This window comes from Rana temporaria, chromosome 13 (assembly GCF_905171775.1).
Source record: "Rana temporaria chromosome 13, aRanTem1.1, whole genome shotgun sequence".
In the NCBI taxonomy this organism is placed as follows: domain Eukaryota; kingdom Metazoa; phylum Chordata; class Amphibia; order Anura; family Ranidae; genus Rana; species Rana temporaria.
The window spans coordinates 112463882-112480467 of record NC_053501.1 but is presented as its reverse complement, the minus strand read 5'-3'; the positions used below and the strand labels follow the sequence as shown (position 1 = coordinate 112480467).

Here is a 16586-nt window from a genome sequence, read left to right as displayed (position 1 = left end):
CATCTTACCTACTACTACTTTTATCATTTTTACCCCGTTGGGTAATAAAGCACAAGAAAAGATACTTATGTAGCGCTACCCCCTCAGGAGCCGCTGGTTGTTGTTGGCATCGGCATATTAAGTTACCTCTTACCGTTGTCTAGGGATGAAGTTGATGAGTAGATTAGTGAGCGAATGTCCAGACAATAAATAAAGGTTTTCTGAATGCTTTACTCTCCGCCCAACATGGCCAACATCAACATGAGGTAGAGAGGAAAGGTTGATGAAGCAATAGAGAACTTTGCGGTATCAGGCCTGGATGTGAAGCGAGCAATCCTGCTCTCAGTAGTAATAAACACAGTCCGTCGCCACTCTAGCCAGAGTGGGTGAAGTGCCCCCGGACAGACTCCTGCCACGAGTCTGGTAGCCGAAGCACCACTTTAAGGTTGCTGAGAGGAACAGGCCTCTGCCACAGACCTGGCTCTAGGACCTCTGCCACAGGCCTAGTACTTGGATGAGCTAAATGGATTGAGAAAATCCTCCCAGTAAATTGAGTCAGGGTCACCGGGTGACAGTTAAAGTGTACCTATCAATGTCCCGGTCACCAGATCCCCGATGGTTCGTTCAAGCCCCTCAGATAACCTGCCTCTGGGTTCTCCTTGAGCCAATCCCCCATCGTTTAGCACATAGCTTGGGATCTCTTCAATAGAGCCAGGGACCCAGTGAGTCACTGGGGCCCCTTTCAGCAGCATGGAACTCCGCGTAGCATGCGACCCCGGCCTGGTAGGCCATATTGCTGGGGTCTGTTGGATGCGCACACCCTGAAGGTGGGTGCCGCACCTGGTACCTGGAACCCGCGAAGAACAAACAAAAATGGCGTCTGCCACAGATATACTCTCCCCCAGCATGCCCCGCTAGGGCAAACCCCTCTAATTGGCTGCTGGGGAAAAGCGGCTCTACCAGAACCCCTCTAGCGCCAACTGTCGCCCAGGGGTGGGATCGGCACCCCTGGAGCGCAGACTGACCTACAGGACAGTTCAGGAATGACAGCAGCCCAAATTTTGCAAATTCTGAATGGGAGCAAAATAACTCTCCCATTCCCCACTAACTTTAGCGTAGTGCCCATACTGAAAGTAAGGGGGTGCTACACTTACAGTGTGGACATTGACTTTATTACAGCTCTCATCCAGTACCCTAGGCGATGGGGAAACAGAGGTAACGTGCCACCTAAATCAAACCAGCAGCTCCTTCGGGGGTAGTGCTACATGTAAAACATTGGGGTATTTGTTGACCTTGTGAGGATAAGCTGTAAAAGAAGGTGATATAGATGTAGGCATTGTTGGTCGAGGAGTAAGATGAAACTGGGTGAAATCAGGTTGGGTTCAAGACACGAATCTATGTATCGTTTTTCAGTGGCGGTGCAGGAGCAAGAGGGGGCGGCGCTCCAGCGCCCTCTATGGACGCACCGCCATTGCATATAACTGAAATAGTTTCTCAGGTCATATGTATGAACTCATCCATGTTCCTTCCAGTAGAGCGCCTGGTGGCCACCTAGAATACATTGAAGTTATTTTATTGAAGATTAATAAGAATACACCTAGGTGTTGTTCTCTGGTGTAAACAATAAAGGTCAGTTACTTTGATAAATTGTAATGTTGATGATGTCGGTATGTCTAGGTGTGTGGATTGATGGCCGAAATTCTGTTGTAGAAGATCTCACAACAAGAAAGGAGATGAAGAAGTGGAAAAAAATTAGCCCACAAAAAAAGGACAGTCCTCAGAAAGGAGCCTCCAGTTCTGGTAAACAGAGATAAATAATGTTCAATCTTTTATTTATAGGATTTACTTAAAGGCTAAGGTCACCTTTGTTCACCTTTTTATTTATTTTTTATTCCAGATCCCCATGTACTAATATACCATTAATGTACTTATTTTGCAAAAATAAAGCAGCTTTCTATTTATTCTACACACGCTTACCTCACCCTCTTCATAGCTGTTTAAAAACACTGCTCCATTACTTCTGCCTTACTTCCTGGACAGACTTTAGGTCTTGACACAGGAAAGAGTTAAACATCTGATAATTAGCACACACCCTGCATCATCTACTTTCAGCTGGTCAACTCCTTTCTGTGTCATGACCTAATGTCTGACCAGGAAGCAGTGGTAGCTGGTGTTTTTTTTTGGGGGGGTGCTCGTTCGGGTCCCCCTCAACCCCTCCTCCCGCTCGATTGGGTCACCTTTCCCAAGGGGTCTTGCGGACAGTCGTCGGTCATTCAACCACGCAATCACCCCATCTAGGCTGCGAGTGGACAGTGCTCCTCAGGCAATGGGCGGCAGGCGGGCATCTTCTCTGCATCATGGAGGCTTCTGCCGTGCGTCTCCTCCCTCCTCCTCCTAGGCATCTAATAGGATTGTCTGTCCTTTCAGACAATCTGGTGACGGGTCTCAGGACCCACTTCCTGATTGGCCAGGAGGAGGATCAGTGTGAGAATAGCGAAAATATATTTGCTATTGTCACACAACTGGGTGTGCTCAGAGCGCAGTGCTCTGCGCCTCAAGCCCACCCTATTTTAAAGCCTCTGGCTCTAATCAAGTGCTTAAAAATACCCCCCCCCCCAATTGGAATCTATGCATCCGGTGCCCTGCCTGTAGATCAGGGGGCTGGACGCATGGATGGGGGGCGGCGCCCATGCACCTCCACTGCCAGGAAGTAAGGCAGAAGTAATGGAACAGAGTTTTTAAACAGCTATGAAGAGAGTGAGGTAAGCATGTGTAGAATAAATGGAAAGCTGTTTTATTTTTGCAAAATAATTACACTAGGGCCATATTGATACATGGGGGGGCTGGAATTTAGAAAAAAAAGGTAAACAAAGGTGAACTTTGCCTTTTAAGATATCTTTATAGGGAATGCAACCAAGAATCAATACATTCATGAATTAATTAATTCAGAAATGTTTTACTTTTGTGAAATATATACAAAAAAATACATGATCTAAAAAAATGTTTTCTTCTTTTTTTAAATCCTTATTTCAGATCCCCTTCCTGCATCTGCACATATACAGGGTGGGCCATTTATATGGATACACCTTAATAAAATAGGAATGGTTGGTGATATTAACTTCCTGTTTGTGGCACATTAGTATATGTAAGGGGGGAAACTTTTCAAGATGGGTGGTGACCATGGCGGCCATTTTGAAGTCGGCCATTTTGAATCCAACTTTTGTTTTTGGTGTATCCATATAAATGGCCCACCCTGTACATTAAATCCAGTTGTCTTTTGGTCAGGCATGAAAAAAGACCGATCCTTCCTCCCCTCAATTATATCTTGCTGCATCCACTGCAACATCTTTAGCTTCTAAGGCCCCGTACACACGAGAGGATCTATCCGCTGGAATTGATCTGCGGATCAGTTCCAGGGGATAGATCCGCTGGTGTGTACAACCCAGCGGATCTTTTTCCGCTGATTTTTTTCGGGCCGACCGATTTCCAGCGGATAAAAATTTCTTAGCATGCTAAGAAATCTATCCGCTGGAATCGGCTCCAGCGGATCCATCCGGTGGTCTGTACAGACTCACCGGATCGATCCGTCCGAACACATCCCTCGCATGCGTCGTAATGATTCGACGCATGCGTGGATATCCTTATATGACAGCGTCGCGCACGTCGCCGCGTCATCATCGCGGCGACGGCGCGACACGTCACCGCGGACGGAATTCCGCTGGGATTTTGATCTCCTGGTTAGTACAACCAGGAGATCAAAATCCGCCAGAGGATTTATCCGCGGATACGGTCCGGCGGACCGTATCCGCGGATCAATCCTCTTGTGTGTACCCGGCATAAGTGTAATGCTGCGTACACACTGAACAGATTTTCCGTTGGAAAAAATCGGATGTTTTTTTCCGATGGAATTCCGCTCAAGCTGTGTTGCATACACACAGTCACACAAAATTTCAACCGTCAAGAACGCGGTGATGTACAACACTACGACGAGTCGAGAAAAATTAAGTTCAATGCTTCCGAGCATGCGTCGACTTGATTCTGAGAATGCGTGTTTTTTAGTATGTCTGAATTACATACAGACGAACGGAATTTCCATAGAAATTTTTTCCATCTGGAAAAATAGAGAACCTGCTCTCTATCTAAGTCCGTCGAAAATTCAGACAGAAAAAGTCAGATGGGACATACACACGGTCGGAATATCTGACGAAAAGCTCCCGTCTGACTTTTTCCATCGGAAATTCCGACCGTGTGTACGCGGCATAATAGTTCCTGAAAACACTGTGACGATTCTTGAAAGTTCCTGCAGACACTATTGCAATAGTGCCATAACATTAATCCTAAAGGGCTGTGCAAAACAAGCAAAAACAAAATGCAAAAAAACTCTGCAAAAATAATAATAATAGTGTGCACTGAATAATCAAGGAACAATAAGTCCACAAAAATAGTTCATAGAATAATGTGCAAGTGCAATAATGGTGACATCCAATTCATCATAAGATATTTTCATCCACGAAAAATAAAGTGCATGTGCATCAGTGGTGACATCCAATTTATCCCAATCCATGGGTGCGTATAGTGGTTTGCCCCAGCCTCTCACCTTGTTACAAGACCTGTATAGGTCCAATCATGCCTTCAAGATGCAACAACGGAAACAGTGGAACAGCAGAGCAATCATTGACAGCAATCCCTTCCACGCTTGTCCCAGGCCGTTTACCATGCAACGAGAGAGGTGGGCTCCATAGTGTAGGATTCAAGTGAAAAATGTATTAAAAAACAATTAGTCACTTACAGTAAAAACAGCATGCTACAGCTTCAAACTGGTAGGAATCTTCCGGTCTCGGCCGCGGCCGGAAGTGACGACACCTGGCTCCTCCCTGATGCGTTGCGTCACTGAACACGTGATTTTATCAAGGGGTATCAATATTAATCTAGGCGTACTTGTAGCATACATTGGTTGCAAAGGGTTTACAACCACTTAAACATTGCAAGTAAATGCAAAGCATAGAGCAACACATACATTTTTGTTTTATTTTCTAGAGGACATCAGCAGTTTCAGCCATCAGCTGTCTGAGTATGCTGATTTATCACTGAGGTTGATATACGAGTATTACAGATATGATCTGACCTACATCCTGGAGAACATGGACACCGGGGTCCTCCTGAGAGAGCTAAAATATCGAAATGTCTTAAACACAAATGTAAGACAAATATATTTATAAATTAACTGCAATGTACTGTATGTCTGTGTCAGCGAGAACCACTTGTGATTATATTTCAGCTGCCTATTGTTCTGGATACACTCATCATATATTTTGTGTCTTGGTTATAGCTATACAGTAAAACCTTGGTCTGCGAGTATAATTCATTCCAGAAACATGCTTGTAATCCAAAGCACTTGTATATCAAAGCATTTTTTTTACAGGTGTAGCGCTGGTCTCCCAATGAGTCGGGCACTATTGTAAATTTAGGGGTGTCTGAGCCAATAGTTGGGCTCAGACTTTACCGATTCTATGTAAATTCGCCTCTGTTCTGGCTGTGGTTGTGCTCGGTAGAGATTTTCCCCTGTTGCCTGTAGGTGGTGTTACCACTTCAGGCTCATGTTGGTACTCGGGCAAACCATGGTGTGTTGAGTGACCCTTCTTGGCAGCAGTTCAGTGGGAGTGGTCCCCCCGCTGTGTATGCTGGGAAGGGGTACTGAAGGGGCAGACACCGTTTTTAGGGGTCCTTCGCCTTGTGGCCCTCCTGGCGCGAGGTATGTGTGTGTGATTCCAGCCCCGGGACCACGTTGGTCTGAGGCTGCGTTTCTGTCAAGTAGGCCCAGCTATGCTGGCTGGAGCCTATGGTTCTACAGGGGATCCCAAGCTGTCCGTCCAAGTGGAGGAAGCTTCTTAGCGAAGGAAACTGGGGGAGAACCTGCCCTGGAGGAGACCAAGCAAGGCAAGCTGATGTCTCGGGACAGGCCTGGTGATTTCGTTAAGGAAAAGGGATCCACTACGTAAAGTGTCTTACAGTCCGCCGTATTGGCTTAAAGCTGGAGTTCACCCTAAAAAATGTTTTTAACATTAGATTGATGCTCATTTTGTCAAGGGGAATCGGGTAGTTTTTTTAAATCGAAGCAGTACTTACCGTTTTAGAGAGCGATCTTCTCCGCCGCTTCCGGGTATGGTCTTCGGGACTGGGCGTTCCTATTTGATTGACAGTCTTCTGACAGGCTTCCGACGGTCGCATACATCGCCGAAAGAAGCCGAACGTCGGTGCGGCTCTATACGGTGCCTGCGCACCGACGTTCGGGCTACTTTCGGAAAATCGTGACGCGATAGATGCGACCGTCGGAAGCCTGTCGGAAGCCTGTCAATCAAATAGGAACGCCCAGTCCCGCAGCCCATACCCGGAAGCGGCGGAGAAGATGTATCTCTAAAACGGTAAGTACTGCTTCGATTTAAAAAAAACTACCCGATTCCCTTTGACATGTTAAAAATTAACATTTCCGGGTGAACCTCCACTTTAAAGGCTCTTTGGCTGTAAGGCAGGAAGTTCAGGACTTTAAATCCTGTGGCAGAGGATTCCTGGCTATCCATTCTGTGCTCTCAGATGGTCTGTGGCAGAGACTGTATCTATGCTGTCCGTGCATCATTCCGGCTGCTAGGCCATGTGAGAGGGGTCTATCCGGGTGTGCAATACCCACTCAGGAGTGAGTGGTGAATATTGGAACTTTGAATACTTTTTGTGCATTCTGTACCACGTACCTGAACCTTCCCCTTCTCTCTATATTCTATTCTTCTTTCACAAGTTTTATGCAGCAAAAATAAAGCCTACAGTTGAAGGTTTTACATCTTGTGTGGACATTGCAATTTCTACAGACTACCTCCCCTGGACAACGAACTTAAGGTAACATGCAAAGCCCGATTTAAACCAGCAGCTCCTTCGGGGGTAGTGCTACACAGGGTATAAAAGAGAAGAGAGGCGCCTCTAAGTGTAGCAATAAGTTGCTAAATGTTGTACCTTCATTAAATGTAACCATATTGCTACACTTAGAGGCTCCTCTCCTCTCTTTTATACTCAGTTGTGACATGACGCTACTCTTATATCAAGACATCGCTTGTATATCAAGGCAAAATTTATTAAAACATTTTGCTTGTCTTGCAAAACGCTCTCAAACCAAGTTACTCTCAAACCAAGTAATCAAAATAAAATGGGGGAACAGGTATGTGGGGGGGGTACAGTAGGGAACAGGGGTTCAGGGGGTTATATTGGAGAATGGGGGTACAGTGGGAAATAGGTGTGCAGGGGGATAAAGTTGGGGAACAGGTACGTGGGGGGGTACAGTGGGGAATAGGCACTTGGGGGGAGGCACAGTGGGGAACAGGTATGTAGAAGGTACAGTGGGGAACTGGTGTAAAGAGGGAAATAGGTGTGCAGGGGAATAAAGTTGGGGAACAGGTACGTGGAGGGGGGTACAGTGGGGAATAGGCGTTTGGGGGAGGCACAGTGGGGAACAGGTATGTAGAAGGTACAGGGGGGTACAGTAGGAAATAGGTGTGCAGGGGGATAAAGTTGGGGAACAGGTACGTGGGGGGGTACAGTGGGGAACAGGCATTCAGGGGGTTACAATGAGAAACGGGGATGCAGGGGGTGTACAGTGTGAAATAGGTGTGCAGGGGGATAAAGTTGGGGAACAGGTACGTGGGGGGGGTACAGTGGGGAACGGGGATGCAAGGGGGGTACAGTGGGAAATAGAGGTGCAGGGGGATAAAGTTGGGGAACAGGTACAGTACAGACCAAAAGTTTGGACACACCTTCTCATTCAAAGAGTTTTCTTTATTTTCATGACTATGAAAATTGTAGATTCACACTGAAGGCATCAAAACTATGAAGTAACCCATGTGGAATTATACAGAACAAAAAAGTGTGAAACAACTGAAAATATATTTCATATTCTAGGTTCTTCCACCTTTTGCAGCAGACACATCTCTAGAACTGGTAAGAGGAGACTGTGTGAATCAGGCCTTCATGGTAGAATATCTGCTAGGAAACCACTGCTAAAGAAAGGCAACAAGCAGAAGAGACTTGTTTGGGGTAAAGAACACAAGGAATGGACATTAGACCAGTGGAAATCTGTGCTTTGGTCTGATGAGTCCAAACTTGAGATCTTTGGTTCCAACCCCCGTGTCTTTGTGCGACGCAGAAAAGGTGAACGGATGGACTCTATATGCCTGGTTCCCACCGTGAAGCATGGAGGAGGAGGTGTGATGGTGTGGGGGTGCTTTGCTGGTGACACTGTTGGGGATTTAATCAAAATTGAAGGCATACTGAACCAGCATGGCTACCATAGCATCTTGCAGCGGCATGCTATTCCATCCGGTTTGCGTTTAGTTGGACCATCATTTCTTTTTCAACAGGACAATGACCCCAAACACACCTCCAGGCTGTGTAAGGGATATTTGACCAAGAAGGAGAGTGATGGGGTGCTGCGCCAGGTGACTACCTCTTGAAGCTCATCAAGAGAATGCCAAGAGTGTGCCAAGCAGTAATCAAAGCAAAAGGTGGCTACTTTGAAGAACCTAGAATATGAAATATATTTTCAGTTGTTTCACACTTTTTTGTTATGTATAATTCCACATATGTTCATTCATAGTTTTGATGCCTTCAGTGTGAATCTACAATTTTCATAGTCATGAAAATAAAGAAAACTCTTTGAATGAGAAGGTGTGTCCAAACTTTTGGTCTGTACTGTACGTGGGGGGTACAGTGGGGAATAGGCATTTGGGGGGAGGCACAGTGGGGAACAGGTATGTAGAAGGTACAGTGGGGAACAGGTATGTAGAAGGTACAGTGGGGAACAGGTATGTAGAAGGTACAGTGGGGAACAGGTATGTAGAAGGTACAGTGGGGAACAGGTATGTAGAAGGTACAGTGGGGAACTGGTATGTAGAAGGGACAGTGGGGAACAGGTATGTAGAAGGTTCAGTGGGGAACAGGTATGTAGAAGGTACAGTGGGGAACTGGTATGTAGAAGGTACAGTGGGGAACTGGTATGTAGAAGGTACAGTGGGGAACTGGTATGTAGAAGGTACAGTGGGGAACTGGTATGTAGAAGGTACAGTGGGGAACTGGTATGTAGAAGGTACAGTGGGGAACAGGTATGTAGAAGGTACAGTGGGGAACAGGTATGTAGAAGGTACAGTGGGGAACAGGTATGTAGAAGGTACAGTGGGGAACTGGTATGTAGAATGTACAGTGGGGAACTGGTATGTAGAAGGTACAGTGGGGAACAGGTATGTAGAAGGTACAGTGGGGAACTGGTATGTAGAATGTACAGTGGGGAACTGGTATGTAGAATGTACAGTGGGGAACTGGTATGTAGAATGTACAGTGGGGAACTGGTATGTAGAAGGTACAGTGGGGAACTGGTATGTAGAAGGTACAGTGGGGAACAGGTATGTAGAAGGTACAGTGGGGAACTGGTATGTAGAAGGTACAGTGGGGAACTGGTATCTAGAAGGTACAGTGGGGAACAGGTATGTAGAAGGTACAGTGGGGAACAGGTATGTAGAAGGTACAGTGGGGAACAGGTATGTAGAAGGTACAGTGGGGAACTGGTATGTAGAAGGTACAGTGGGGAACAGGTATGTAGAAGGTTCAGTGGGGAACAGGTATGTAGAAGGTACAGTGGGGAACTGGTATGTAGAAGGTACAGTGGGGAACTGGTATGTAGAAGGTACAGTGGGGAACTGGTATGTAGAAGGTACAGTGGGGAACTGGTATGTAGAAGGTACAGTGGGGAACTGGTATGTAGAAGGTACAGTGGGGAACTGGTATGTAGAAGGTACAGTGGGGAACAGGTATGTAGAAGGTACAGTGGGGAACTGGTATGTAGAAGGTACAGTGGGGAACAGGTATGTATAAGGTACAGTGGGGAACAGGTATGTATAAGGTACAGTGGGGAACAGGTATGTAGAATGTACAGTGGGGAACTGGTATGTAGAATGTACAGTGGGGAACTGGTATGTAGAAGGTACAGTGGGGAACTGGTATGTAGAAGGTACAGTGGGGAACTGGTATGTAGAAGGTACAGTGGGGAACTGGTATGTAGAAGGTACAGTGGGGAACTGGTATGTAGAAGGTACAGTGGGGAACTGGTGTGCAGAGGAATACAGTGGGGAACAAAATCCCAGCGAAATTGGAACTAAAAGTCAAAAGAAAGGGGGGGGTTTGTTCAGGGGGGGGGATCCAGCCACAGGGATCAGCCAAATGACCCTGCACCAGCCACAGACTTTTATTAGAAGTGAGAAAAATGTGTAGCAGTCAGGGACATATCCAGGAGGATTAAGGCTGCTTATGCAGCTGCCTTAGGATGCCAGGATGGGGGGGGGGGTAAAATGCACATTAACTTAAATTGAAAAAAAAATCTTTGCACCGGCCATAAGCTAGATGACTGCACTTCATACCTGAAAAAACCCCATCCACCCTTTGATAAAATGGTTACAATTCTAACCATGCCAAACTCTTGAAAAAAATCATTGTTGGCTTTGTAAAATGAAACGCGTAGTCACATAATTTCTGCATTAATCATACCAGTTTTATTTTTCTGTCTTTATCTAAACCTACCGAGCAAGAATAATATGTCTGTGTGTTTCAGAAATACAGGTCAATAAAACAAGGATCTGGTGTTGCTTGTTTCTCTCACATCTTATTACAAGATATTCAGGATGGGGGAAGGAAAGCTGTGATTGGACTCTTGGAATGTCTCTATGCGCTACAGAAAGATCATCCTCACCCTAATTTATTGGCGGTTCTGGAGGAAATCAGCCAAACAGGTAAGGCCTCATGTACACTGCTGCTGCTAAATGGACGTTTAGGGGCAGCTGGGTGTTTTTTTTCAACTGCCCCTGAACTCTTCTCTACAGTAGCGGCTGGTGCTAAAAAATTTGGTGGGGGGGGGCGCAAACAAACTAAAAAAAAACCATCAAATGCAGCCACTGTGCCATCAGTTGCTGCGACTGTGCCCATAAAACGCTGCGACTGTGCCATCAAATGCTGTGACTGTGCCATCAAATGCTGCGTATGTGCCATCAATTGCAGCCACTGTGCCCATCAATTGCAGTCACTGTGCCCATCAAACGCTGCCACTGTGCCATCAAATGCTGCGACTGTGCCCATCAATTGCAGCCACTGTGCCCATCAATTGCAGCCACTGTGCCCATCAAACGCTGCCACTGTGCCATCAAATGCTGCGACTGTGCCCATCAATTGCAGCCACTGTGCCATCAATGGCTGTGACTGTGCCATCAAATGCTGTGATTGTGCCATCAAATGCTGCGACTGTACCATCAATTGCTGCGACTGTGCCCATCAAATCCTGCGACTGTGTCATTTGCCCGACACTTACCCTGTCTTGTGGGGCAGCGGGTGAGGGTGATGAGCGGGGTCCTTCATGTCTCCTGCACTTCTCCAGTCCCTCTCCTGGGTGCTCTTCCCCCAGCAGCCAATCAGGAGGGTTGAGCCTCGCTGTGCATGGGAGGGTATTTATGGGGCAGACGCCATTAGTTCTGGGTCTTTTTCTTCAAGTGCGGCATCAACCTGTAGCGCCTGTGTACTTTTCAGTACAGGTGCTATGTCAAATTTAGTTGGGGGATGAGAAAGTTATTTGCTCCCATCCATGTTGATTTGTTCAATTTGGCTGTTGCCAGTTCTGGACTGTCCTGTGGGTCATTCTGTGCTCCAGAGATGTAGTTCCATCTATGGATGGCAGGTGGCGCCAGAGGGGTCCAGGCAGAGGCGCCTTTCTCCAGCAGCCAATCAGAGGAGTGTTTCCCTCGTGGGGCATGCTGGGGGAGGGTATTTCTGTGGCAGACGCCATATTTGTGGGGTTCTTCGTGGGTTCCTGGTTCCAAGTGCGACACCCACCTTTAGGGTGTGCGCACATCACGGGCCCCGGCGATATGGCCTACCACGTGCTACTGACTCTGGGCCCTCATGGCCTGGAGCAACTGATGCTGCAAAGGGGCCCCGGTGACTTACTGGGTCCTCCATCCCTTATCGAGAAGATCCCAAGCGAGTTGTGCTGTTCGGTGGGGAGTGGGTCTGAGGTGACCCTGGAGGCAGGTGATCCAATGGGGCTTAGACGAACCATCGGGGATCTGGGTGGCCGGACACTGACAGGTTATATGCTGCAAACTGTCAGTCGGTGACCCCAAACATAAGAAGTCTACCTGAGGGAGATTCAGGCAAATTATAGACTGGGAGGATTTGCTCTACTATTCATGCTTTCAAGTATGCCACGGTGCCATGTGGAGTCCCCCAAGGATCCCCCCTGTCACCGGTGCTGTTCAACATCTATCTTCGCCCTCTCTTTGATATTATCAGTAGCCAAGAACTACTCTATCACTCTTATGCAGACGATACGCAACTGTATTTTCGCATCTGCAACAAAAAGGATCATCATCTCAGTTTAGAGAAATGTCTCTCTTCGATAGAAAACTGGATGACTAAGAGTTATCTTAAACTCAACAGTTCCAAAACAGAACTTCTTATGTTTCACGCCAGCCGAAAGAGTCAACTGGCAACAACCTGGACACCGCCGCCCATTCTGGGCCAAAGCATCACCCCTAGCTCCAAAGTCAAAAGTCTAGGAGTCATTTTTGACACCTTCATGACAATGGACGCACAAATAGGGTCAGTAGTCAGCGGATCGCACCATTTGTTGCGCCTACTACGCAGACTTATTCCTTTTATCCCCAAAGAAGACGTAGCAGTCGTGGTGGGAACAATCGTGAATTCCAGACTGGACTATGCAAATGCCCTTTACCTCGGGCTCCCAAAGTACCAAATCGCTCGTCTGCAAGTCGTACAGAATACGGCCGCCAGACTGGTGACTGGGAAAAGGACATGGGAATCAATCTCACCTTCGCTGAGAACCCTTCACTGGTTGCCAGTAAAAGACAGAATTGTATTTAAAGCACTCTGCCTGACACATAAGTGCATCCATGGGAAGGCTCCGCAATATCTTTGCGACAAGATAGAACCTTACAATTCTAATCGCGTTCTGCGATCCACTGACCAAAATCTGGTCAAGGTGCCAAAGACCAAATACAAGTCCAAAGGAGAAAGAAGGTTTGCTTTTCAAGGTCCGAGACTATGGAACGCTTTACCAACCAGCGTTCGGTTGGAGGAAAACCACCTGACTTTCAGAAGACAGATTAAAACTCTGCTCTTTTGATGTCATGAGACACGAAACATCAAGCGCCCAGAGGCGATTCAGTTCGCATGTGCCACGCTATATAAGTTTTTCATTCATTCATTCAAGTACTAGGCCTGTGGCAGAGGTCTCATCACTAATCCTAATTCTAGTAGAGCCAAGTCGGTGGCAGAGACTTGTTCCTTTCCAGAAGTTCAAAGTGACGCTCCAGCTGCCAGGCCTGTGAGGGGGACCTATCCAGGGGCACTTTACCCACTTTGGCTGAAGTGGCGACGAGATAAGAGTTGCTATTGGAAGCAGGACTGCTTCCGTTTGTCCATGGGCCTGAATCTGCAAGTTCTCCTTTCACCAACCTACTTCTATCTACCTCAGTTTGATTGTTGGTCATGTTGGACCAGTAATAAAGCACAGAAAACGTCACCCTGCTATCTGGACATTCCGTTATTGCTTCACACCACCATCATCATCCCTAGACACATCATAGAGGTAACATAATTATGACGATCCCAAATCTAACCAGCGGCTCCTGAGGGGGTAGCGCTACACACCTTTAGGGTGCCTGCACCACGGCGCCCCCGCGTTATGGCCTACCGGGCCAGGGTGTGCGTGCCAAGTGGAGTTCCTGGTTTCCGGGACATGTTGGTCCGGAACATTTGAGCTGTGGCAGGGAGCCCAGTGATTGACTGGGTTTCCAATCCTGAAGATCCCAAGCGGTATAGCTCTTCGGTGGGGAGTCCATCTGAGGAGAGCCAATGAGAGGCCGGTAAACCAAAAGGGTCTGGATAAACCACCCGGGATCGAGGTATCCGGACACTGAGAGGCTGGTCACCTGTCAGTCGGTACCTGAAAGCAACTTGAAGGAGATCCAGGCCTAATTCTACCAAGGAGGTTCATCTCCATAACCACAATCAGGAGGGCCTGTGGCAGAGGTTTCTCTCTGAATCCATTGCAGGAGGGTCTGTGGCAGAGACTTCTCCCAAAATGTTCCAGTTCATTCCAGGAGGGTCTGTGGCAGGCATGGGCGTCCGCAGAACTTTTTCCGGGGGGGGGGGGCATAATTTTATGGTCACCTATGCTCTGCCTCTTTGACAATTTCATGAAGGGGCGAGGCTTAGTCATTATCCCATAAAGCGCAGGCATGTGCCCATGATATGCAGCCTCAGGCCTCGTACACACGACAGAGTTTCTCGGCAGAATTCGTCGAGAAACTCAGTGAAGAGCCGGATTCTGCCGAGAAACTCTGTCGTCTGTACACTTTCAGCCCGATGGAGCCGCCGAGGAACTCGTCGAGAAAATAGAGAACATGTTCTCTATTTTCTCGTTGTTCTATGGGAGAAGGCGTCCCGCCGAGCTTCTCGGCGGCTTCATCCCTGAACTCACCGAGGAACTCGACATGTTTGGCACGTCGAGTTCCTCGGCCGTGTGTACGGGGCCTCACTGTGCTGATCAAATGTACAATACAGAGGGTGTACAGTATGTGTATATAGAAGGGGCGGAGGGAATTGGTATATAGAGGAAGGAAGGTGGGTATATACAGCTCTATATACAGGACAGATGATGTATATCTGCAGTCAGTGATGATGGAGGAATACAGGAAGGAAGATGGGTGTATTAAGCTGTATACAGGACAGGACAGATGATATGATCTTTCCTATATCTGGCACCCCCCCTTCGCTGATCATACCTGTATGCACTCAGCTGCTCCCCTCATCTGTATATATGTCAGCCCCCCCCTGTACACAAACAGCCTCCTCCCTTCACTTGTACTCACAGCCCCCACTTGTAAGGTCATGGTGGTCTTCCTTCTCCCAAGTCCTGTTTCCACATGTCCCTTTGAAAATACATTACAGGCAGCAAACACGAGGGTGCACATACAGGAAGCGGCCAGAGGTGGCAGTAAAGAGCTCTGTAAGCTCCGTGACACTGATCTTGCAACAGCTGTGGAGCCGACTGCACAAACACATAGAGAGTCAGCACAGCTACAGATGCGAGCATGGCAGACCCTTGCCGATTCCAGGGGGGGTCACTTGCCCCCCCTTAAACCTATGAGCGGACGCCCATGGTGGCAGGGACTTCTTCTCAAAGGTTCAAGCGATACTCTGGCTGCCAGGTCAGTGAGAGAGGCCTGTCCAGGTACGCTATCCCCACTTAAGCAGGAGGGGCACAGGAAGTGTTACACGTGGGAGCAGGACTGTTTCCCTATTGCTACGCCTGAATTTGCTATTCTTCTTCTCCTTTCAACTCTACCTTCTTCACCACAAGTTTTATTGTTTTTACCCAGCTGGGTAATAAAGAGCACAGCAAAAGACACCTGTTGCGGACATTCCTTTTACTATTGCTATATGCACCATTCACCCCTAGGAATTCGGAGAGCCACGAGGTAAATGTGCCGCCCAAAACAAACCAGCAGCTCCTCCGGGAGTAGTGCTACACAAGAGATGGTTAGAGACTGAGGACATGATACAAGAGATGGTTAGAGACTGAGGACATGATACAAGAGATGGTTAGAGACTGAGGACATGATACAAGAGATGGTTAGAGACTGAGGACATGATACAAGAGATGGTTAGAGACTGAGGACATCATACAAGAGATGGTTAGAGACTGAGGACATGATACAAGAGATGGTTAGAGACTGAGGACATCATACAAGAGATGATTAAAGACTGCAGACTTCATTTTTCTTGACCTCTCTTGCACTAAATGTGCCAATAATGGCCAACAATAAATTCATATTATTTTAAATTGATGATATTAACCACTTAAGCCCCGGACCAATATGCTGGCTAAAGACCCAAGGGGTTTTTACAGTTCGGGACTGCGTCGCTTTAACAGACAATTGCGCGGTCGTGCGACGTGGCTCCCAAACAAAATTGGCGTCCTTTTTTCCCCACAAATAGAGCTTTCTTTTGGTGGTATTTGATCATCTCTGCGGTTTTTATTTTTTGCGCTATAAACAAAAATAGAGCGACAATTTTGAAAAAAATGCAATATTTTTTACTTTTTGCTGTAATAAATATCCCCCAAAAACATATATAACATTTTTTTTTTTCCTCAGTTTAGGCCAATACGTATTCTTCTACCTATTTTTGGTAAAAAAAAAACGCAATAATCGTTTATCGGTTGGTTTGCGCAAAATTTATAGCGTTTACAAAATAGGGGATAGTTTTTTTGCATTTTTATTTTTTTTATTTTTTTTACTACTAATGGCGGCGATCAGCGATTTTTTTTGTGACTGCGACATTATGGCGGACACTTCGGACAATTTTGACACATTTTTGGGACCATTGTCATTTTCACAGCAAAAAATGCATTTAAATTGCATTGTTTATTGTGAAAATGACAGTTGCAGTTTGGGAGTTAAACACAGGGGGTGCTGTAACATTTAGGGATCACTGTGTATGTGTTT

General features: G+C 46.9%; 1 protein-coding gene across 3 annotated transcripts in view; it reads left to right on the top strand.

The window, feature by feature from the left end:
- The first annotated feature begins 1608 nt into the window (after window positions 1-1608).
- The window catches only part of LOC120921139 (NACHT, LRR and PYD domains-containing protein 3-like), a 48753-nt gene continuing 33775 nt past the window's right edge, over window positions 1609-16586 (top strand). Inside the window, exons 1-3 of one of the 3 annotated variants that reach the window (XM_040333821.1) lie at window positions 1609-1779; window positions 5017-5177; window positions 10619-10796. In XM_040333821.1, the coding sequence (XP_040189755.1) occupies window positions 1632-1779; window positions 5017-5177; window positions 10619-10796 (487 nt within the window). In that variant the 5' untranslated portion in view covers window positions 1609-1631. The remainder of the gene's footprint in view (window positions 1780-5016; window positions 5178-10618; window positions 10797-16586) is intronic. The other 2 variants (XM_040333822.1, XM_040333820.1) reach the window with 2 other exon arrangements.